Source organism: Melanerpes formicivorus, unplaced genomic scaffold, assembly GCF_026170545.1.
Source record: "Melanerpes formicivorus ecotype bairdi unplaced genomic scaffold, bMelFor1.0.p_v2 SCAF_3, whole genome shotgun sequence".
In the NCBI taxonomy this organism is placed as follows: domain Eukaryota; kingdom Metazoa; phylum Chordata; class Aves; order Piciformes; family Picidae; genus Melanerpes; species Melanerpes formicivorus.
Genome location: NW_027142355.1, coordinates 30,783,226 through 30,806,997, shown reverse-complemented (window position 1 = coordinate 30,806,997; position 23,772 = coordinate 30,783,226). Strand labels below are relative to the sequence as shown.

The 23,772-nt window shown below is 40.5% G+C and overlaps 1 protein-coding gene across 7 annotated transcripts in view; it reads right to left on the bottom strand.

The window, feature by feature from the left end:
• Positions 1-23,772, bottom strand: part of DOCK4 (dedicator of cytokinesis 4) — a 257,655-nt gene that overhangs the window by 132,769 nt on the left and 101,114 nt on the right. For all 7 annotated transcript variants that reach the window (XM_068169979.1, XM_068169983.1, XM_068169990.1 and 4 more), the window contains exons 6-8: positions 21,902-22,050; positions 20,461-20,545; positions 18,409-18,560 (exon numbers count right to left, since the gene is read on the bottom strand). In XM_068169979.1, coding sequence (XP_068026080.1) covers positions 18,409-18,560; positions 20,461-20,545; positions 21,902-22,050 — 386 coding nt within the window. The remainder of the gene's footprint in view (positions 1-18,408; positions 18,561-20,460; positions 20,546-21,901; positions 22,051-23,772) is intronic.

The window sequence follows — 23,772 nt, the reverse complement described above, 5'->3', positions numbered from 1 at the left end:
TGTAAAACTCAGCTACCAAAAGAAAATGACTGACTGGTGAGGAAGAAAGAAATTATATTTTTTGCTAAATAACTAAAATAACCTTAAATGTTAATATATGCATGAGAAAAAGAGGCCAGACCTATCAAAATTTCTCTAAGATACCAGCCCACTCATCTCTCATTGGTCATGGTATGTTTGTATGAATACTTTCTAAATCCAGACAAGTTTTCAGGTCAAAATCAGACATAGAAAAAGAAATAAAGAAAAAACTTTCAAATCCTCACACCATAATGTAGGTAGTCTTAATACTCACAGCATACCTAAGAGGCTGAACTTCCAAAGTTTGATTAGTCTATGTCGAGTATCATAGTATCATTCAGGGTTGGAAGGGACCACAAGGATCATCTAGTTCCAACCCCCCTGCCATGGGCAGGGACACCCCACACTAGATCAGGCTGCCCAGAGCCTCATCCAGCCTGGTCTTAAACACCTCCAAGGCCTACGGTATTAATCACATTGAGTGCATCTTTTACTGTACTTTTGGAAATATTGTGCTTTGTAAATGAATATATGAAAATCTAAGCCAGCACTTTAATGTTCTTACCTCTGCCACAGAGGAACTCCTCAGCAGGCAGTTCAAGTCAGTATTAACAAACAAAAAGTACTACTCACCTGAGGCATAGAATCATAGAAGTGGTTTAGTTAGTAAAGGCCTCTGAGATCGAGTCCAACCATTACCTAACTCTATCAAAGCTGGTACTAAACCATGGCCCTCAGCACCACATCTCTGCCTCTTTGAAACACCTGCAGGGATGGGGATTCAACCACCTCCTTGGGCAGCCTGTTCCAGTGTTTGACAACACTTCCAGTGAAGAAGTTTCTTCAATTGCCCACCTAAACCCCCCTTGGTGAAACTTAAGTTAATTTCCTCCCAGTCTCTGATCTTGTGGAGAAAAGGCCAACCCCATGTGTCTCCAAACTCCTTTCATCAAGTTATAGAAAGCCAGAAGCTCTCCTCTCAACCTCCTTGTTCCAGGCTAAACAATCTCCTCAACTGCTCTTCACAAGACCTGTTCTCCAGACAGGGTAAATGGGTATCTCATTATGTCCTTCCTGGCATGTCCTTCACATTTTCAATGTGATTTAGATGAAGAAACAACTTTCTTATTAGTATCTTCTGACTCCTACTCCAGAATTTCTCCTCATCTAGGATCCAAGAAGAAGAGAAGCCATATGACTTTTACTAATTGCCCAGCCTGCCAAGAAAAAGCTGACTGACTATGTATGTCCTGATTACATTCCTGCACATGGAAATCTTTCTGTTCACAATGATTAACTGGGAAAAATGAGACTTTTTTTTGGAGGGGAACTTTTGAAACCTTTGGAACTTCAAGTTTCTCTTTTAAGCTGCTTTTTATAACCCTGTATTTACTTCGGATGACAATCACAGCAATCACAGCCTGATAATGAAATAATAAGGCCTGCTTATATATTGTGTGTATATGCATCAATTAAAGAATGATGCAGCTTATCTATTTTAGTTAGCAATTACACTTACAGATTATTTACCAATTTACTCATCTAAAGAATATTTTTTTTCCAAATACATAAAAGATCCTTAATACATCAGTGTTTGCTCCCTTGCTAAAGTGACTATTATGTTTTCCTTGAGGTGTTTCAACACCACTACTAAAATCAGAACTACCACCTGCATGATCAGGAAGTAAATAAATCCAGGCTGGTTTTGTTTCATCTTGTTTCTGAGAAGGCACAAAGCAGAGTAGCAAGTGACCAAACTAGAGTGGAGAACCATCTCTCAAGAGAGCCTGTTAGCCAGAAAAACCAAGATACTTCATCTCTCCTGCATCTATGAGCTACAGATATATATGCATTGATTTCGTGTAATGCGCTGTAGCACAGTTTTTTGAGCACACTGCAGAGGAAACTGAAAATAACACTGAGCTACTCAATGCTGTAATCCAGTAAAAACACTGAATATGCTTTTGTGGAAATACTATGAAGGAAAAGTTGCCTTAAGCTAGTTCACTGCTTCTGGTTCCCATGGGTTGCTCCCTCTACCAGAAACCCTGCTAGCTCCTTTAGCTAAAATCCCTGCCCTGCATAGCAGGAACATTTGCATGGAGAAAGTTAGGATCCAAGACTACTTCAAAACAAAACAAACACACCCATGGATAATGCAGAAGTATCAGAGTAATCATTTCCAAGTATTAATGAAGTGAAGCTTTACACATGTTTAAAAACAGTATTTTAAGAGAAAAATGTAAAGTAGCCATCACTTAGTGATAAATTAATAATAATAAGGTAGCACCTAAATTGTGTGCAGCATATGACATTACATATACATTTACAGGTACATGTTTTAGAAAAGTTACATATTGCTGAAAAGCAACAATATCCTGCCAAAACTATGTTTCTCTAGTCAATGGTCACACTTCCATGAAATTTTGTGCTCTTGTGATGAAGTAACTTTGCTGACTGGAGAATGGGAAACATAACCCACATCTTCAAACTGTCAACAAAGGAAGACCCCCAAAACTATAGGCCTGTCCATATCACCTCTGTGCCTAGCAAGATCATGGAGCAGATCATCCTAAAGGCCTTGCTAAAGCATGCAGTAAAAGGAAGAAGAGATGATTTGCGTTAACCAATGTGGCTTAATCAAGGGCAAACCATGCCTGACAACCTTGGCAGCTTTCTATGATGGAGCTACAGCATCACCAGATAAGGGAAGAGCAACTGATGTCATCTACCTGGACTTGTTGTAGTGGTTTGAGCTTCAACTGGGACTTAAAAGCCCAGATGGGGGAAAAGGCTGAGAATCTCTCCCCCACTCCCCCCTCCTCCCTCCAAAACAGAGAAAAAAAGGGTAAGGAGCAAATCCACTAAACAATAATCTGGATTTGGCTTGGAAGTAGAGAGATGAACAATTTTCTTTAAACAATATATATATAACAATAACAGGAAAGGTTCACAAGGGCAAGGAACAAGGATGGATGGGAGGGGGACAGAAAAGAATAATACAAAATCAGTCTTTCTCAGAGGAGGGGTGGAGGCAGCCGGGAGAAGGATCAGGTCCAGCCACGTGGCTGAGGAGCAGGAGGGCAGCTGCAGTAGCTCTCATCCAGCAGAGGCAGGAGCCAAAAAGGAGCGCCAACAGCTACCATGTCCTGCTTTTTATACCCTAGCTGGGCAGGGAAGGGGGAGTGGAACAGACTCAGTTTCCCAGGGGAAAATGCCCTGCAGGGAGGGTAAAGTACCCGGAAGCCCTCCACCCTGCTTTGTTTTTTTGTTTTCAGAAAAGGGCATTAACCCACCACACTTGTGTAAAGCATTTGATACTGTACCACATAACATCCTGGTCACCAAACTGGAAAAGCATGGACTTGAGGTGTGGACCACCCACCAGATAAGGAATTGGCCAGATGGCCACACTCATCAAGAGTTACAATCCAGAGCTCAAGGCTTGAGAAGTGGGGCCAAGGCCACTGAAATTCAGTAAGGTAAATTGCAAGGTCTGACACCTGGGTGGGGGCAATCCCAAACACAAATATAGGCTCAGCGATGAATGGCTCCACCTGGAGCACTGGGCCCAGAGGAGGTTGGAGTCTCCTCCCACCCCAGGTGTGGCCACATTGCCCTCCCTGCCCACTCCCTTTTTAATCCTCCCTAGGAAAGACAATCCCCAAGCTGAGCCCATCTGGGCTGAGGGATCCTCCTCTCATCACTGGTGAGTGCCTCTGGTACACACTGGGTGATGGTGGTGGTGATGACAAAGGCCGGGGGGGCCTGGTGGCCCCCCCGGTTAGGTAGGAAGAGGATTGAGACTTTATACAACAGTGTGTAATGAGAGGGAATGGATTCAAGCTTGAGGAGGGCAGATTTATGCTGAGTACTATGAATAAAATCTTTACAACAAGAGCAGTGATACACTGGAACAAGCTGCCCAGGCAGGTCATGGATGTGCCCTCCCTGAATCTGGTCAAGGCCAAGCTGGATGAGGCCTTCATCTGCCTGGTCTAGCGAAAGGTCCCTGCCTATGGCAGGGGTGTTGGAACTACATGATCTTCAAGGTGCCTTCCAACCTAAACCATTCTATGAATCTATGAACTTTGCCTAAGATAAAGTTAGAGCACATCCTCAACCAACTGGAAAACACCACATGTGTCTTTCCCCAGAATGATATTAATTCTCGTAGATAAGGGTAGAAATAAACCTCTCTCTTTATGCAGCATTATTAATAAAGCCTCTGAATTTCCATGAGGTTCAGAAACATGAAACTCAAATATTGAACTTTTAGGAATTGTACATGCAGGAGGAAAAAATTTGAGCATCAGCTAATGTACCTTTTGAAACACATGGCACCATCTGAAATTATTTCTAAATATGTTTTTAAATGCCCTCCCAACAATTCCCCAAACCTAATTTCATAGTTTCATAGTTTCATAGTTTCATTCAGGGTTGGAAGGGACCACAAGGATCATCTAGTTCCAACCCCCCTGCCATGGGCAGGGACACCCCACACTACATCAGGCTGGACAGAGCCTCATCCAGCCTGCTCTTAAACACCCCCAGGGACGGGGCCTCGACCACCTCCCTGGACAGCCCATTCCAGGGCTTCACCACTCTCATGGTGAAGAACCTCCTCCTCACATCCAGCCTGAATCTTCCCACCTCCAGCTTCATTCCATTCCCCCTAGTCCTATCACTACCTGATATCCTGAGAAGTCCTTCCCCAGCCTTCCTGTAGGCCCCCTTCAGATACTGGAAGGCCACAATTAGGTCACCTCGGAGCCTTCTCTTCTGCAGACTGTACAGCCCCAACTCCTTCAGTCTGTCCTGTAATTTGGTCTCTTCTTCACTGATAGAATAAAATAAAGTTTCTGAGAAGTATATTAAAAGGAACAATAGATGCACACTGCATCCAGGAAAAAGTCCAAATTAACATTTATAGCCTGCAACACTTGTGAGATAAGCCTGCTATGAAAAGACCTATAAAGCAGTTGAAATTAGAAGGTGGTTCTGAACAGAAACTTCTTGACCAACTTCATAAAGTTCTACAAGGAAGTCATTGATCTGGTAGATTAGGTGAGAGCAGCAGCTAGTGTCTACGTGGAATTCAGAAAGTCCTTTTGGCACTGTCTTCCATAAAATCCTCCAAAATAAACTGTTCATGTATGTTCTGGGTGAGCAGACAGCAATGTGGTTTGACAAGTGGCTGAATGGCCAGGGCCAAAAGGTGGTGTTCAGTGGGAAAAATTGTAGGTGGTCATCAGTACTTAGCTGTGCACCCCAGGAGTCAGTCCTCGGTCCAGTCCTGTTGGACATCTTCATTAATGATCTGGGTGATGGTGGAGAGTGTACTCTTAGCAGATTTGCTGATGGCACAAAAGTGGAAAGAGTGCCAGAAAGTTGCATGACCACCCAGAGGAGTCTCACCAGGCTAGAGAAATCAGTTGATAGGAAACTACAGAGGTTCAGCCAGTGGAATTGCAAAGTTCATACCTAGGTAGGAGCAATCCCGAACATCAGTACATACAGGGACTACCCAGCCGGCAGTAGAAAAGAGACAAACATACTGGAGAGAATCTAGGAAGAAATTTTAAAAAATTATTAAGGGTCTGAAGGGAAAGGCTGAGAGAGCTGGGGCTGTTTAGCCTGGAGAAGGGAATGTTCCAAGGAGATCTTATCAGTGTATACCTGAGGGAAGGGTGCAAAAAGGACAGAGCCAGGCTCCTTCCAATGCAGTCCAGTTAACAGGACAAGAGGCAAAGAACACAAACAGAAGTGCAAGGAGTTTTCCTCTGAGGGTGTCCAAGCAATGGTACACATTGCCCAGGAAAAGTGTGGCGTCTCCAGCCTCAGAGACACTTAAAACATCTGTACACGGTCCTGGGCAATTGGCTCTAAGGGAGTTAGGCCAGATGACTTCTGGAGTTCACGTCCAACCTCAACCACTCATGATTTTGTACCGTAGAAATGCAGCTCAGGTAAACATCTGGGGCATTTGGGTTTATGGAAATTTGATTCTACACATATTCTTCTCCACCTCCTAATTCTGTGAGTTAATAACTGCCATGCTGCATTTTACCACTTGTCTTTGCTTGCCCTGAAGTTCCAAATGACTGTAATTAACACACTGTTCTTCACAGCAACATGCAACCTATTCTTCATTAGTCAGGATGAAGAATACCAAGAGGATTCTTCTCCTGTACTTTAATAACTTCCACACCCTTGCACTGACTATGCACCTTTGCTTCACAAACACAATCTTCCTCTTTTGTGGTCTACTGTTCAACATTATTCAGATGAAGCAAATAATGTAATGAGTAGTCTCACGCATTTAGAGTGCAGATGTCTGGAGCACTGATGCTAAATAAACAAGATACTGAGAGCCAAGTGTAACCCTCTTAAATGATTAAAGTAATATTGAATCTTTGAGCTCCTGCTCAAGAGAGGTCATAGGGATATCTTCAAAGAAAGATATCTCGATTTCTCAGTAGTGAGCCTTTTGGGTACTGGAAACATTATCAGCTTGATAGAAGTGGTATCCAAGCTCTTTCTTGTTGTTGTTCTGACTTAATTAGTAATAGCCAGTTGTGCAAACTTTAGAGGGATGATTAAGTCAGATTCTTTGAACTGTGCTGGAACAGAGCAGATCTCAGGTTTGAAGATGCTAATGGAGGCTGAAAAAAAACCCTGAAACCCAACAAACAAAACTACACAAAAAACCCCTTTAAACACTCTTACCAAACCAAAGGCAGGGAGGGGACTATGTTTTCTTTCAGCAACCAATTAAACTGATTTAAGGAAAGAGCAGAACTGAAATAAAAGCATCAAAAGACTGATGTGTATGAATGTCACTAAAAAGGTGAGGTTGCAAGTACAAAGGAAAGATAATCTTACCTTTTTTTATACGGTCTGGAGTTTACACAATCATTAAGTATACAATCAAAAGCTCACAAAATGGAAAGTGTGGTGTGCTTTTGCTGGCCTTGGATAAACAGACTGTTCCTCTTTCTGCTGCTTAAGAATCTGTGCTCATTTGAGGGCAATATGATAGCTACAAACAAGGTTGCTCAAGGTGATAGGAAAAGGAGGATTAGTATGCCAACTTATCTCTGCTCCTCACACAGATGGGGCCAGAGGCATCAATCATTTGTGATAAGACATTCATATCATATTGACACAGACACAGTGTGTATCAATGAAAGAAAAATCTTGCCACACTCCGTCTTTCTGAAGTGGTGCCTTGAAATTGTCACAGTAATAGCATTGTTATTTTGAAAAAAAAAAAAAAAAAAAGGTTAAGAAAACTGTTTAGAAAAGACACTGGTACCCAAGAACTCTGTGTCACATTGCAGATTTAAAAACAATTTCTACAGCAATATGTTGGCATAAAACAGAGGCACAAACTCTAACACAAATGCAAAAGGTCAGCAAAGCAGCTAGGACTTTGGGCAGGAGATGATGCAGCATTCTTATGCGTACTCACAGCCAAGAACAGGGTCCACAACCTGAACTGAACAAATGCAGACAGCAGACTTAATACCTTCCATTACAAATAGAATAGAATAGAATAGACCAGACCAGGTTGGAAGAGACCTTCAAGATCATCATGTCCAACCCATCATCCAACACCACCCAATCAACTAAACTATGCAACCAAGCACCCTGTCAAGTCTCCTCCAGCGATGGCTACTCCACCACCTCCCCGGGCAGCCCATTCCAATGGGCAATCACTCTCTCTGTGTAAAACTTCCTCCTGACCTCCAGCCTGAACCTCCCCTGGCACAGCCTGAGACTGTGTCCTCTGTGTCTTTTCATAATATGCTTCCCAGTGATGCTGATGCTTTCAACATTTTCTTACAAAAATCCATGCAAGACCTCCAGATAGCAACGTGCCACAACCATAAACACAGTCTCACAGTATCCAGACTTGGAAAGGTAGGCATTTCAGACAACACTGTGACACTTGATGTTTCAAACAGTTGCGTGGCAAATATTTTCTTTGAGATCTTGTTTACTGCAACAGCAAAATAATCTCATGGCAAGAAATAAAAGTTGACAAAGTCCAAGTGAATAATGCACGTTGTCTGGGAAACAGCTAAGCTGTTACTTCATCCCTTGCAACTTGTCACACTGATTAAAAAAAAATAAATTAAAAAACCACACAACCAAGCACTGATGATATCTTTCTAGGATCTGATTGAAAAAAAAAAATAAAATCAATATTTTTTGATTGAAGTATTGGTGTTCTTAGAGCTCCAGTGCAAATGGGCCCTCTGGCTAAACTAAGGTCATCACTGCTGCTAGAAACTGTTGTATCTGCTAAATTATACAAGTCCATGTAGGGAGAAAGTGTGTCTTATCAACAGATGTCCTCTCCTCAAAAAAATCTGCCACTACAGAGCTAGTCAGTGGGTGATCTCTTGATGTAAATACCAGTGGCTCTGTAAGCGTGATCTAAGTGCAAGAAAAGAGGTTCGTTTCATTAACTTTTGTGCTGGTAAGAGAAGAAGATATACCCAAAAAACCCAATTATTGCCCCTTGAAAAGTTGAATTCTTTAGAAGTACTTTAAAAGTTGAATTCAACATTATAGGTGTTTATAACGTCTTTTAACTCTGAAAATATTTTTGCAATGTGACTGTAGTGCCTAAAAATATTGGTTAACTTGCAAAGTGAAAAATTGCTGAGGTACAGCTCTGCTGCATATTTTACAGGATTTTCCTTCATTCAAATTGTTTCCCAAGAAGACATGATCATCACATTTTGGTTCACTGCTCAGGGGTCTGAGAAGACCAACTTCAAGGAACAGATTTTATAAAAGCATTTCTCAACAACACTGATTAACTATCGTCTGGACTCTCAACAGATCAAGGCAGAGTATGTTTGAGATAACGTATTTTAGAAACAGAATAAGATGTTGCACAACATGAATCACAGAATCACCAAGGTTGGAAGAGATCTCGAGTAGCCAGTAAAAGCCTGCCAGTGGCCAGGAAAACTGGACTGAATTGAAAGACAGAAAAGCTTCAAAACAAGATGGACCTCTTTCATTTTCCAAATACAGTAAAGACTACTCTCCAAATGCATATGCTAAAAATTCCTTTGTAGAGCATGGAAGGTGTCCAAAGAAGGGCAACAAAGCTGGGGAGGGGTCTGGAACACAAGCCCCATGAGGAGAGACTGAGGAGGAGACTCAGGGGTGACCTTATTGCTCTCTACAACTACATGAAAGGGGGTTGTAAACAGGCAGAGGTTGGTCTCTTCTCCCAGGCAGCCAGCACCAGAACAAGAGGACACAGTCTCAGGCTGCACCAGGGGAAGTTCAGGCTGGAGGTCAGGAGGAAGTTTTACACAGAGAGAGTGATTGCCCATTGGAATGGACTGCCCGGGGAGGTGGTGGAGTCGCCGTCACTGAAGGTGTTCAGGAGGAGACTTGACAGGGTGCTTGGTTACATGGGTTATTTGATTAGGTGGTGTTGGATGATAGATTGGACGTGATGATCTTGAAGGTCTCTTCCAACCTGGTCTATTCTATTCTATTCTATTCTATTCTAAATACAGGTGTCATAAAGACAGCTTTTTTACATTCTTGAAGAACAAAACCAAAAAACCTGAAGAATATATAAATAAGGCTTGTGACCTTAACAGAAATAGGAAGAGGAGGAGGAACATAAGCTTAGAAGACTTTAGTGCATAAAATTAAGTATTTTACTGGGACAGGCTATGTGGCTGTACCATGGTAAAGCAGATCCATTCACACCCTTACTCTACCCTACTCAGAGGCTGTTGCTGTGCTAAAGGAGAAAAATGCAAAGCAGAAGCAAGGCAAATGGAACAAGATACAAGAACACACCAGAGAAAACTCCAGGAATTATTAGGGTTACACTTCAGCTGCTTATTGCTAATTTAAGTGACAGTAAAAAATTCTTTCTAGTAGCTAGTTTAAGCAAGAAAACATGGATACATACATATGCATCCACAGTCAAGTGAAATTAATATGCACCAATTAAGCAGAAAATGAACTTGCAACTGTAGTCATAATGCATTAGGTGCATAAGCATGCAATCACTCAAATTTAAATACTTGACTTAAATACTGACAGGTTTTTCACTTCCATAGGGGAAGTAGAATATTCATGTCCAAAAAAACAAGCATTTTAAAGTGTGAAAACACATTAGAAAATTGTATCAAAATAGAAAGCCTACACAGTATTATTTCTTACTACTATTTATCAACAACAATTAAGTTATAAATAAACCTGTATTAAGGTTTATCTACCTTAATACAACAGAACTGGTGTTACTGTGGATGGCAACCTAATTACAAACAGTTATTTAATAGCAATTTCCAGCAAATAATAAAGCCTGGAGAAAGTACAGCCCCATGCTGTCCCAGACAAATGCCAAGTGATCACAACAGAACATTTATCTCTAGTTAGAGATCTAGTTAAAGCTGAGAGGAAAAAAAAGACCTCTGTTGCCTGAAGTGGGCACTAATCACACTAAGTCAGGTGCAAGCGATGCATCTAATCCACAGAGATCTTTAGCTAGGAAGTCTGAAGGTCAAAAGCAACCCCAAGCAGCAGCCTGATTTTTTTCATTAGTTTGTCACTATCCAACAATAGGTTTCTTCTCTGGCCAAGTCGCTAAATCATTTCAACATCACAGTTCATCATGTTTCACCTGAAAAACATATTGTCTAATTTTTAGTACATACTGAGAAAATTACATGGCTTTATCCTTGCCTTTAAGATGAAAAATTATGTAATTGAGAATAAATTTAGCTATAAATTTACCTAATTTTCCTTTTATTCAAAGCACTAAAGGAATACTAAGACACATTATCAAACCCACAATAATGGTTTAAGAGTTTTATGGCTTTAATTTCCATCTCTTTTTATTAAAGGGTACTATCCTAGAAATGCACTGGTAGGGTACACAACAAGAGCACCTATTTATATATTGAATTAAGAGCATATTCCTCAAACATGTACATTGCCTACCACAACATAACAGCAAAAAAAAAAAGCATACAGAGGGCATGCTTTCTTTAACAAAAGAATTTTGGTATATACTGAAGCAACAATACAGCATGCATCAAGAATAGTGTGGCCAGCAGGAGCAGGGAAGTCACTGTGCCCCTGTACTCAGCACTGATTAGGCCACACCTTGAGTACTGTGTCCAGTTCTGGGTCCCTCAGTTTAAGGACATTGAGACACTTGAACATGTCCATAGAAGGGCAATGAGGCTGGTGAGAGGCCTTGAACACAAGCCCTATGAGGAGAGGCTGAGGGAGCTGGGATTGTTTAGCCTGGAGAAGAGGAGGCTCAGGGGAGACCTTATTGCTGTCTACAACTACCTGAAGGGTGGTTGTAGCCAGGTGGGGGTTGGTCTCTTCTCCCAGGCAACCAGAACAAGAGGACACAGTCTCAAGCTGCACCAGGGGAAGTTTAGGCTCAAGGTGAGGAGGAAGTTCTTCCCTGAAAGAGTGATTGGTGATTGGAATGGGCTACCCAGGGAGGTGGTGGAGCCACCATCCCTGGAGGTGTTCAAGAGGGGATTGGACATGGCACTTGGTATGGTTTAGTCATGAGATCTGTGGTGACAGGTTGGACTTGATGATCTTTGAGGTCTCTTCCAACCTTGGTGCTTCTGTGATTCTGTGTAACAGCAGTAAATTTGTACATAACTATTTACTCTAAATCATTTGCAAATATTAGAGAAAATTCATAGAGCTTTTACCTAAGGATTCTACTCCAAGGAACTAATGTTAGTATTAATTACCTGACTTCTTAAGTATCTGTATCTTTTACAAATTCAGCATTAACTTTCTGAACTTGAAGACTCAAATGGTTTTGAGATTTAAGGTAGTGAAACAGAAAAACAAAAAAGAAACTGGATGAATTCACCTTAAAATTACTTCCAAGAACACTGAGCAGCTCTTTAATCAATACAGTCTATGGATTCTGAAGAACAATCCACCATGTCTGTGTCTTCTGTAGAATGTTTCATCAGCTGAATCACTTTATTTCACTGGGTTTATAATTAGGTCTCTGTAGACAGGACCCTAGTGATGCAATTCACATGAAAATCTTTGGTTTAGATGTCTTTAGAGCTGGATTCCAATCCTAAAATCCATTTAACTTTAGAAGGTTCTATGATGAATGAACAAAATGGAAACACTGAGTATTGCCATATGTCTTACTCTTGGCATCATACCGATGACTACAGAAAGCTACCTCCATCTATTCAGATTCCAGAGCCTGATGGCGTTCTCCCTCTACCCTGAAGATACACTTCCCTGTTTTCAGGACTATTTCTTTCATAACGAAGCACAACTAATCAGAGATTTAACGCATCCAAGTGCCGGGTTCTGCACATTGGCCACAACAACCCCATGCAGTGCTACAGGCTGGGGTCAGAGTGGCTGGAGAGCAGCCAGGCAGAGAGGGACCTGGGGGTGCTGGTTGATGGTAGGATGAACATGAGCCTGCAGTGTGCCCAGGCAGCCAAGAGGGCCAATGGCATCCTGGCCTGCATTAAGAACAGTGTGGCCAGCAGGAGCAGGGAGGTCATTCTGCCCCTGTACACTGCACTGGTTAGGCCACACCTCGAGTACTGTGTCCAGTTCTGGGCCCCTCAGTTTAGGAAGGATGTTGACTTGCTGGAGCGAGTCCAGAGAAGGGCAACGAAGTTAGTGAGGGGCTTGGAACACAAGCCCTATGAGGAGAGACTGAGGGAGCTGGGGCTGCTTAGCCTGGAGAGGAGGAGACTCAGGGGTGACCTTATTGCTCTCTACAACTACCTGAAGGGAGGTTGTAAACAGGCAGAGGTTGGTCTCTTCTCCCAGGCAGCCAGCACCAGAACAAGAGGACACAGTCTCAGGCTGCGCCAGGGGAAGTTCAGGCTGGAGGTCAGGAGGAAGTTTTACACGGAGAGAGTGATTGCCCATTGGAATGGGCTGCCTGGGGAGGTGGTGGAGTCGCCGTCACTGGAGGTGTTCAGGAGGAGACTTGACAGGGTGCTTGGTGCCATGGGTTAGTTGATTGGGTGGTGTTGGGTGATAGGTTGGACGCGATGATCTTGAAGGTCTCTTCCAACCTGGTTTATTCTATTCTATTCTATTCTAAAACAGAGCAAATGCTAAATTTAAATATAAAGCAGGCAGTGAGCACTTGGGATGTACTTTTTTTTTTAGTAAAGATGCACAAGAACGTAGTGCAGTTGAACAGATTTATATTAATAGGCTGGAGTTTTCCTTAAGAAAGGAAAGAGCCATGCTCAGTTTCTTCTTCTGCCTTTGAATATTCAAACTTGCATTTCCTACTGTCAAGGAGTCTGGACTGTGTCAAGCTACAGCAATGGAGATAGTGTATAAAGAGAATTCCAGTTATTACTATTCTCCCTTTCCTCCTCTGATTGCCTTTACAAAGGCACACGGTGTCCAACATTGTGTTGTGTTAGAATACATCCCTGCCAAGAATACTTACTGCATTTAGTTCCTGCAGCACAGCAAATAGGTCATGAGAATAAGAGAAAAGCTGAGTGCTGACATTCAGGATCATAGCTTTCAATGTAACACCTATATTTCTTTCTTTTATATATATATATATATATATACACACACACATATATATATTCTTTTAATGTGTTCTTAGCATGTGATGATATCTTCTTAGCAGACACTCTGTTTTTATGATTCCACTTCCACTAAGTTAAATGCAAGAACTATTAACCCACTGCGCTTTCTGCTCATAACTTATTCTCAGTTGCTATGGAATGTATTTTTCAGGAAAAAATATAAATCTGTAACTATAGCAACAAAACCAAAAAGTTTCATTACCTTTCATTTTTCAGTGACTATAATCTAAGGCTGATCAGTTCTTAATCTCACCTGAGAGAACTATGACTTTACAATGGCCTAAGGGCAACCTTACTTTTGGACTTCAATATGTGCTATTCCTCAGGTCTCGGTGATGGGGCCAGTTCTCTTTAATATCTTTATTGATGATTTGATGAGGAAATAGAGTGCATCCTCAGGAGTTTGGCAGATGACACCAAGCTGGGTGAGAGTGTTGATCTGCTTGAACATAGGGGTGCTCTACAGAGGGACTAGGACAGACCAGATTGATGGGCTAAGGTTAACTGCATGAGCTTCTACAAGGCCAAGTGTGAGGTCCCGTACCTGGGCCACAACAACCCCATGCAAAGCTACAGGTGTGGGGAAGAGTGGCTGGAAAGCTGTCCAGCAGAAAGGGACTTGGGGGTACTAATTTGTAAGTGGCTGAATATGAGCCAGATGTCTGCCCAGGTGGCCAAGGTCAACAGCATCCTGGCTTGTATTAGAAATTGTGGCAAGCAGGATCAGGAAGGTGATTTTCCCTCTGTACTCTGTATTGGGGAGGCTAGCATTGGGCTCTTCTCCCAAGCAATTAGCGGTAGGACAAGAGGAAATGTCCTCAAGCTGCACCAGGGGACGTTTAGCCTGGACACTAGTTAAAAACATTCCACTGAAAGCACTGTTGTGCATAGGGACAGCTGACCAGGGAAGTGGTTGAGCCACTATCCCTGAATGTGCTTAAAAGCCATATAAATGTAGTGTTTAGTGATATGGCTTAATGGTGAACTTGGTAGAGTAGGGTTAGACTCAATGACCTTGGGGGTCTTTTCCAAACAAAATGATCAGCCATTAAATTACATCTTCCCTATGTTACCAAGCACCCTTTTTTCCCCAAAGTGCAGACTTTTCTGTACAGTAACACGCTATCCACATGAATAATAAAACTCTAATATTATCCAAGTAAATGATAAAACTCCTCCAAACTCTATGTACTTAACACTACAATTGATTAGAAAAATCAATAGCTGCAAATTTGCCAGGTCACTATTACCACAAAAGCAAGTCAGTTTGGGTGTGTTACTAAAAATTACCACCTCTCATCAGAAATGTACAAAATGTAATGAAAACATTCTGAATAAACTCTGCAACAACACAGATTTATACTAACACATTAAAACCAATTTCATCTCTATGCTGTGGTTCCTTGCAGGCTAGTAACGTGAAGATGCCAGGTGAGCTGTGAGCTTAAATGTGCTGTATTGTTTTCTGAATGTTGCTATCAGTTTAGGATCAGCACATCCTCCCCATAGGTTGTTTATTCTCAGTTTGGAGCTGAAGCTGCTATACTTAAGCCTCCTAAAGCCTTGCCAGTCTTTTCTTTCATAGATCCTTGCCCCACTATCTACAACTGCAGTTCAGTTTAATGGTGTTATTTGAGTAAATGTTTCTGTTCAAATGTCTGAATGTATGAAACAGATAATAAAGGCTGTGTAAAATGATATGCAATCAATTTGAAAAGTAAAATAATCAAATACCATTGCTTCTGTTCCTCCAATAATCTTTTAAGGGTGCTATTTCAACTCCAAAAACCTGAGGTTACAAAAAATGAAGTATGTATATATAAAAAAGAGCTTACATTTGCAGGTCCATCTGACAAGGAGCTAATTTAGTCTTATGAAAAGTATCAGAAAAGAAAAATCTATTATATCTCAATTCTGCTATTTCTATTCTCTCAAAATGAACTCTTCAAGAGGTTACAGAGATCACTTGCTTTATGTCATTTTACATCAGATGAATAATGAACACTATATTAGAACCCACATAAAGTCACACTTTTGGAGCAATTGTACCTGTGCATTTGTACTTAATGTCATGCATAAAAGTAAGCAGGATTACCCCCCTGAGGTAGGCTTGTAACGTGTAATGATTGCAAAACTGAAACTTGAGGTGAAAAGCAACAAAATTCTAAGAAAAAAAAAATCTAATGCCATAAACAATGAAGTGCAGATGGTTGCAAACTATCTTCACACAGTTCTTACCATTCCCTATGCCCTGAAAGGCAGTTTGGATTCATGACAACACTTATTCAAGGTTTGCCAGTAATAGGATGAGGAAGTTCACACATAATAAAGCAACTGCTAACAGACACTGGAGTCAGGAATCAATAACTAAAGGTCGGATCACAGCAAGCATGTGACAAACTGCTCTAGAATTTGTGCTTTCATGTGGACATGAAATCCAATCCATTTGCTTTCATACCACCACTACTGCCATAACCTTGTTTTCAGCAATCTATAACACCCAAATTGTTTTCTGTCAAGGTCTAAAGCCCTCTCCTAAATCTATCACCTGCTGTGGCATTCAGTGGAGGGAACACAAAAGATGTGCCCTTACACTCCTTTAATTCTCAGAAACTACAGTAAAGTTTATTTTGCTGATTAATGTCCAGAGTGCAGGACAGAATGAAGAGTGAGTATTTAGCACCTGACACTAAGGATAGTTGCTTACACATGATTTTACTAACAACAAAAATTGATTTATTCAGTACAATCTTCCTTCAACACACTGGTTATTTATGTTTCCCAACTGCAAAGCATACATGCAATTTTGTCAAATTCAGTCCAAATTCAACATGGCTCCCTCAAAATCCTACTGCCACATGTAAGACAACAACTAGTACAGTCATGGCTTTGTATACATTTTGAGTAATGCTTTTTTATCTGTTAATAAGCTTAAAGTAGTAGCTTGTACTTCCTTTCTTGTATTTGTGAGCCATTTTATCTAAAGTGGTGGGTTTTTTGTTTTGAAGTCTAGTCTTTCACTTCTCTAGTGGCCAGTCTTAAAGCAGATGATGTTTGTTGCCTCCAAAACATATCTTTCTATGGTGATGAGAGAAGAACATACTAGCCAACAACCAGCCACCCATGGGAAACACTCACATTGCGGAAGTTTGTCAGGAATAGTTCAGCCAGATTATGAATAGGAGCCTTCTGACATGAAGGAAGCCTGCATTGTATTGGATTTACACAGCAAGGTCTTAGTAGCAGGGGGACTACAGGGGTGGCTTCTATGAAAAGGTGATAGAAGTTTCTCCTATGTCTGATAGAACTGATGACATCTGTCCCCAAGATGGACCCACTGCTGCCAAGGCAGAGCCCATCAGCAACTATAGTAGTGCCTCTATAATAACATATTTAAGAAGGGGAAAAAATTGCACAAGGGCAACTGGAGACTAAAGTGAGTACAGGGGAAAGGAACAACTCTCCTGACACCTAGGTCAGTGAAGGAGAAGGAAGAATGAGTTCCCAACACTGAAGCAGAGGTTCAGTGCAGCCCATCATGAAGATCATGGTGAAGCAAGCCATCCCCCCTCTGCAGGCCACAGAGGTTAACAGTAGAGAAGACTGCAACCCATGCAGGAACCTACAACCACAGCAAGGTGAACATCCAAAGGATGCTGTGAACCCATGTGAAGACCATGCTCTACCAGGTTTATTGGCAGGACTTGTGACCCTATGAAGTAACATGTCTGCTCCTGAAGCACTGCACCTTGTGGAAGTGACCCAGTTCTGGAGTAGTTTAAAAACTGAAGTCTGGTTTTGAATTGGAAATTATCTCTCTCCCTGTCTTTAGCTCAACCCATGGGCCTTTTGTCGTATTTTCTTTCTCCATCCTGCTGAGGAGGGAAGTGGTAAGGCAAACTTGGTGGGCACCTGGTGTCCATCCAGGGTCAGCCCATCGCCACTGCACAAATGCATTTAACAGTTAAATCTTCCTAGAATATTCCCCAAACAGAACTTAAGACTTTTGTACTCTCCTCCTGTACTCCTCTTTATGAAGTGCATAGTGGTTCTGCTACTGTTCACTCCCTTGCTCTTTCTCTTGGCCAGAAATGTGCTGGGAGTAGAAATAACTGCTGAATATTTAAAAATGCAAAGGTTGTCAGGGCCGCCACAGAATTTAAGTTCTAGGAAAAGCAGGAAAGAAAAATGGTTTCAGGATCAGCTCCCAGCTGAAAAAGAGGCCAAATAAATCCTAAATGGCTGAGAGAGTGTATTTGACTGTTTCACTGAAGAACAGGCAACCTCTTCACTGAAGTGCAGGCTCCTTTTATAAAAAGACTCTTAATTCACTAAGGGCAACCCCTCCATTGCCATGTACCAAGGAGAATTAACCTCATCACTATTACAGAGCAGGTGACATTTCTAAGTTTTGAATGTGCTCTGATTAGGAAAGAAGAAAATAGAGATACTGAAAAATGATCACTACATCGCAGAACGCTGTATGCATACACGTACACGTGTTCCTCCACAAACAAAAACAATGAAAACTGAAACAGGCAAACAAGATGGAGAAAAATATGTCATTGAAACCTAAAACGGCACTACAAACTATGAAGTATAGAAAATTAACCGAGTATCAAGTACAGAAATTGAATTCCGACTCAAGATTGTAGTCTGCTTGTTTCCAAATGTGAAATTTGTTATCTGGATCAAAAGATACTTAGATAAAATTAATATTGCAGCAAAAAGTTTTTTTAAGAAAATCATATGGTACCTGATGGGCCGATTTTCTTTACTATCAAAGAGTGAGAAGATTACTTCCAGTTCCTCTCCCAGATTGGAGCACATGAGACTTTTCATCTGAACGAAAAGATGGTGGCTGCTGGCTGGTACTGGTGTGTCTTTTTTTCGATGACGATGCTCCATCTAAAAATACCAGAAACACCACAGTGGCCAGTTTGAATTAATCACAAAAATCTCAAAACCAAAAGAGGTAAAAAATGGGAGAAGTTATTCAGATGTTTTTTTGGTTGTATCTGAGAAGGGAAATTCAAGGAAATTACTTTCCCCATGTTGTACTCGCTGCATCATAATTTTCTCTAGGAGAAAAAATAACACCTAGAGTACCCTTTTTTCTACTCAGAAAATTCTAAGACACTTTGAAGCTTTGTGCTGTAACAATATAGTATTCTACTGCTGGTTGAAATAGTTAATTATCTGATATTCTATTATTCAAACACATAAAAAATGCTCTTGCAGAAGACTAAATCCCAGAAGTTTAAAATGGAAAAAGAATCATGTCCATACTTGATGATCTTCGTCAGACTGCCTTCCAGTATCTGAAGGGGGCCTACAGGAAGGCTGAGGAAGGACTTCTCAGGATCTCAGGTAGTGATAGGACTAGGGGGAATGGAATGAAGCTGGAGGTGGGGAGATTCAGGCTAGATGTGAGGAGGAGGTTCTTCACCATGAGAGTGGTGAAACCCTGGAATGGGTTGTCCAGGGAGGTGGTCGAGGCCCCGTCCCTGGAGGTGTTTAAGACCAGGCTGGATGAGGCTCTGGCCAGCCTGATCTAGTGTGGGGTGTCCCTGCCCACGGCAGGGGGGTTGGAACTAGATGATCCTTGTGGTCCCTTCCAACCCTGAATGATACTATGATAAAGGCTACCAAATTGTCTTGATCTGACATTTTATACCTTCACCATTTTAATCACCCATTAAAAGTAGGACAATATTAAGTTCCACTATTTTTCTCATCCATTTTACCAAAACCAAATTTGAAACAGCCATCTAAGCTCCTTAGCTTTCAAACTGAGGTGATCTTCGCCTTTTGTTTGTTTGTTTCTCCTGTATTTGAAGGTGCACTCCATGAGCTACATTATTAGTTTTCTAGGTTATTCTTCCTCTGTGTGTTTCTTCTTCACTGTATTTCATCTAGTACTTAAACAGGATGTCATAAGATTACATACAACTTTGAAACTGCCCAAAGGCATGAGGAAACTACTATTAGGCTTGACATTACAAACTAACATAAGTGGTTAAAAATTATCAAAAATGCATCACAACTTCAGTTCCACAAACAAAAATTATCAATTGTGTTTTGGCTCTATTCTATGTTTAAATACAAAAGTTAACACTGAAAACACAGATTAAATAAAACCTTGATCTTAAGCAATTTAAGGCTCAGAATTGCTTACCTGTTAACAGCTGCAGCACTTAAATATGAGCCCAAGCCCATGCAAATCAATTGGCAAGTTTTCTTAGACCTCACATTAAATCAGAGTAAGAAACATCGGTGCTGTTTCTTGTGAACCAACAGTCTTTTATACTCAAAGATCTTTTTCTATGCAGTTAAACTGCTATTTACACTAATATTAGAAAAGACCAACCGCCCAGTACGATTGTGACAATGCTTGTGTCACAAGTGTACTCTAATTCCACAAATCCCCTCTACACAGGATTCATGGGCCAGGTAAAGCACTAATGAAAAACATTCCATCAGCTTATTGATGATTAAATTCATGTTAACAGTCACAATTTTAATGTCAAAATTAATTAATGAATGTAAAACCCAAAACATCTAACAAATAACATGTAATATGAGCATGTGCACACACAAATTTCATATCAAACCAAAGCATCTCATACAGATGTAGAGATTACGTAACTGTTCGAAAGAAACCTCTTTCCCCATAGTGAAACTCATTACATTACAAAATGCTGGTTTATTTGATCAAAAAGTATTTTTGCTTGAGTAGATGAAAGCTGCCATCAAAACATCAGCATGCAGTTTTGTAGCGAAAGTACTGAGTATTATATTCACATACCAGCCGGTAGAGCTCTGTAATGCTGATCTCTTCAGGATCTACCATAGCATATTCTTTTCTCGGAACTAAGTCAAGTCCTAGTTGTCTGTGTGAGAAAGAGTAACAGTAAGTACTTTATACATACAAAGGAAACTAACTTATTGCTTCTATTTCCAGCAACCAACTTATATGTTAATTGGTATTCTACAATGCACTTCATTTTAATGCATTTTGGCTGTATTCATCATTCACAGATGATTCCTCCCCTTCACTTGGTAACATTGATAGAATACATTTCCCACAATATTTAGATCTGTTCCACATTGTGGACTATCTACAATGGATATTGTCCTTTGTGCTATTGTGGACATTGTACAATGTGGAATCACACTAGTGCTGTGAATTTGACAATACAGAAAAGAAGGTGATAACAGGAAAATCAAATGCCAAAACGTCAGTTTATTTTTCATTTGGATAGGATGGCATCAAAGTTACTTCTCTGTATCCCCTAAGCAAAATAAACAAACTTGAACCAACAGGAATAAGTTTCTTTTCAGCACAGTCGCAAGCAACAAAGATTAGGAACATATATAGGACAGTCACTGAAGCTAGAAAAACCCAGAAGACTAGAAAGGGTTTCTAAAAAACATGCTTTTTAAAGAGTAGGACATCATGGCTCCAAAACTCATCAACATTTTATTCACTTAGCACAAAATTCTAAGCAGTTAATCTTACACAGTTACCGACTTTTTTTTCCCCACTATGTTAGGTATTTAAGCTTTCAGACAGCAGTAATTCCAGAAGCCCCTGAAATTCAGTTAACTCTACTGTTGAAGATTGCTATATTTAGTCAGAGTTTACCTGAATAAATATAGGCTAAAGAAAATACTTTGGAAACAGCACCAAAATGTCAAAAGGTATTTTAAGCTTTTTCTGGCCTGTTTTTTTAGTTTGCTTGGTTTGTTTGTTGTTGCTTTGGGGTTTTTTGTTTGTTTAAAATGTTAACACAATTTGTGCTAGCTCCTGTTAGTTACTTAGATAGAAGAAAGATGCAGAATATAGTTACAAGGTCTATGTTAGAGAATCCCAAACACGAAGTAAATTGTGTGACAAGTCAAAAAGGAAGTAACGTCAGCCAATATAGTTTCACTTAAGACAGCAGAGCTATGCTAACTGCATCACATAGGAATCTGATCAGAAGCTTTTCAAAAAGACATAAAAGCATGCTATAAGACATTCCAAAGCAATTCTCTTGCAGACAGTACAACTGCTATTAAATAAAGGGGGAAAAACTTTTCAAAAGTCACTTTATTGTTAAAACATAGGACAGAAAACCAACTGAAAGAGTCTAGTAAAGGAAAAAGGTACCACGGGTCTGAAATCTCTTCCTCATTTCAACATTCTGAAGCTGCAGCATTGTAATTAGATTGCACTATTTTAATTAATGATTATATTTACTCACTCATTGCCCCAATCCAGACGAGCAGTGATGTGTCTCTTAACATCCTTCATTCGATCATGTGTGAGATGGCCAACAAGGACTTGCCTTCGCAGGTCTAGGATTTCATTCATTATGTGCCAGAGTCGGTGAAATAGATCTCCCTCATTCCTCTGTGAGATAAAAATATAATTACCTCTCCATCACCTATATAAGCTGACAATTCTAATAAATATAGATATGCTGGAGATAAAGGAAACTCTTTATTACTCAAGTCTTTTTTCTCCCCTTTTATACTGTGATCCTTTTACCTGCATGCACCTGTGTGTATGTGCACGCATATAAAAAATATTTAAGAGCTTTCCACTGACTGTCTTTGTACCACACTAACTCCAAATGCCTCATATTTACAGTCTAATTTATGTGATATGACAAAACTTCAAGAACAACAAAAATTGTTTTATTCCAAGCTTGTCTTCATTCCGTGCTGCTGTCCCATCCAAACTGAGTATGTGACAATGCAATTCAAGACTGTTTGAATTTATACACATAAACAAATGGCTCCTAGCATTCAAACACTACGCCACAGGCTGTTAAATGTTCTTTTAAGTTGTTCTTGCATGGATACAATTGTACACACCACTGTCTAACCAAAAGTGAATAATATCACATAGATGGAATCTTGTCCAGACAGTTGTTCATTCTTCTTCTAACTGAAGTAGAGAAATTGTGAATGATTGCTTTTTAAACCACATCCTCCGCCTCCAATGATTTCTCTTAACTGTTTTCTCCCAAACAGGAGTTTTTATCCCTTCATTCACCAAATCTAATTCCAGAAATGCAACAGAAAATACAACATGGATTCAGAAACAGAATGGTTATGGCTAAAAACATTTATTACAATGAATTTTAAGAAGATGAATCTACTAACAGTTAAACACAAAGCTAGGACTTATAAGTATCTATAAGGTGGAACCCTTTCACAGAGGGGCATTCTGTAGGGAGTTGTAATGGAATGAAGACTGATATAAATGAAATATTAAAATGTATACATAAAGTATGAGAAGAAATGGCAGAACAAGGAAAGACAGGCACTATTAACCACAGTAAGAGTGATTTCATGTAAATGTGGAAAGAATTGAACTGACCTGAAGATGTAAAGTAGAGGGACAGAAAAGACCAGACCCACAAATTGCCAAATACAGAAAATAACAAAAGTGTAAAACAGCCTGTCCTGGGCTGCAATAGAGAGGTTCAAAATGGCAATCAACCAGTATTGCAAAAGCCAGTGAATTTTGGATTTGTAACTAATTTTTTTATCAGGGTTTTGGGTCATGGATATATTTTTTCCACTCATCTGCATCATATTCTCCAGCCCCATCTCACGGCTGAGCAGGAGGCAGGAGGTGAAGGCAGACAAACTCTCCCTGAAGTGCCAGGCTGGAGTATTGGATGTGTGCAGCCGTTTGGTTTCATCCCTCCATTGGTTTTCCCAAGCCCTTCAGTAGGAAACTACATCCCTAAGGATGGGAGCCAAGAGGTTTGGGGAGAAATAACTGTGCTCTTCCCAAGAATAGCTGGACCAGATGATCCTTGAGGTCCCTTCCAACCTGTGTACAAGAATTCTATGGGACATTTAATTAAAACTTATGAAGCGTGAGCTAAAGAACAAGTTCAAAACCAGAATTCCACTTCTGTAACGTGGCAGGTAAATCCACAATCAGGTCACTATTGCTAATCAAAGACCACTTCCCAGCCTCCCTCAGTGATGAGGAATTAACAGCTGGCATCTCTTCATCTGTGTCATACAGAGGAGATCCTGGACAATATGAGAAAATAAGTCAAACCCACTGGCTGTCATAAGTTGTGTTGAATCTGCTCCTATTCATACCATG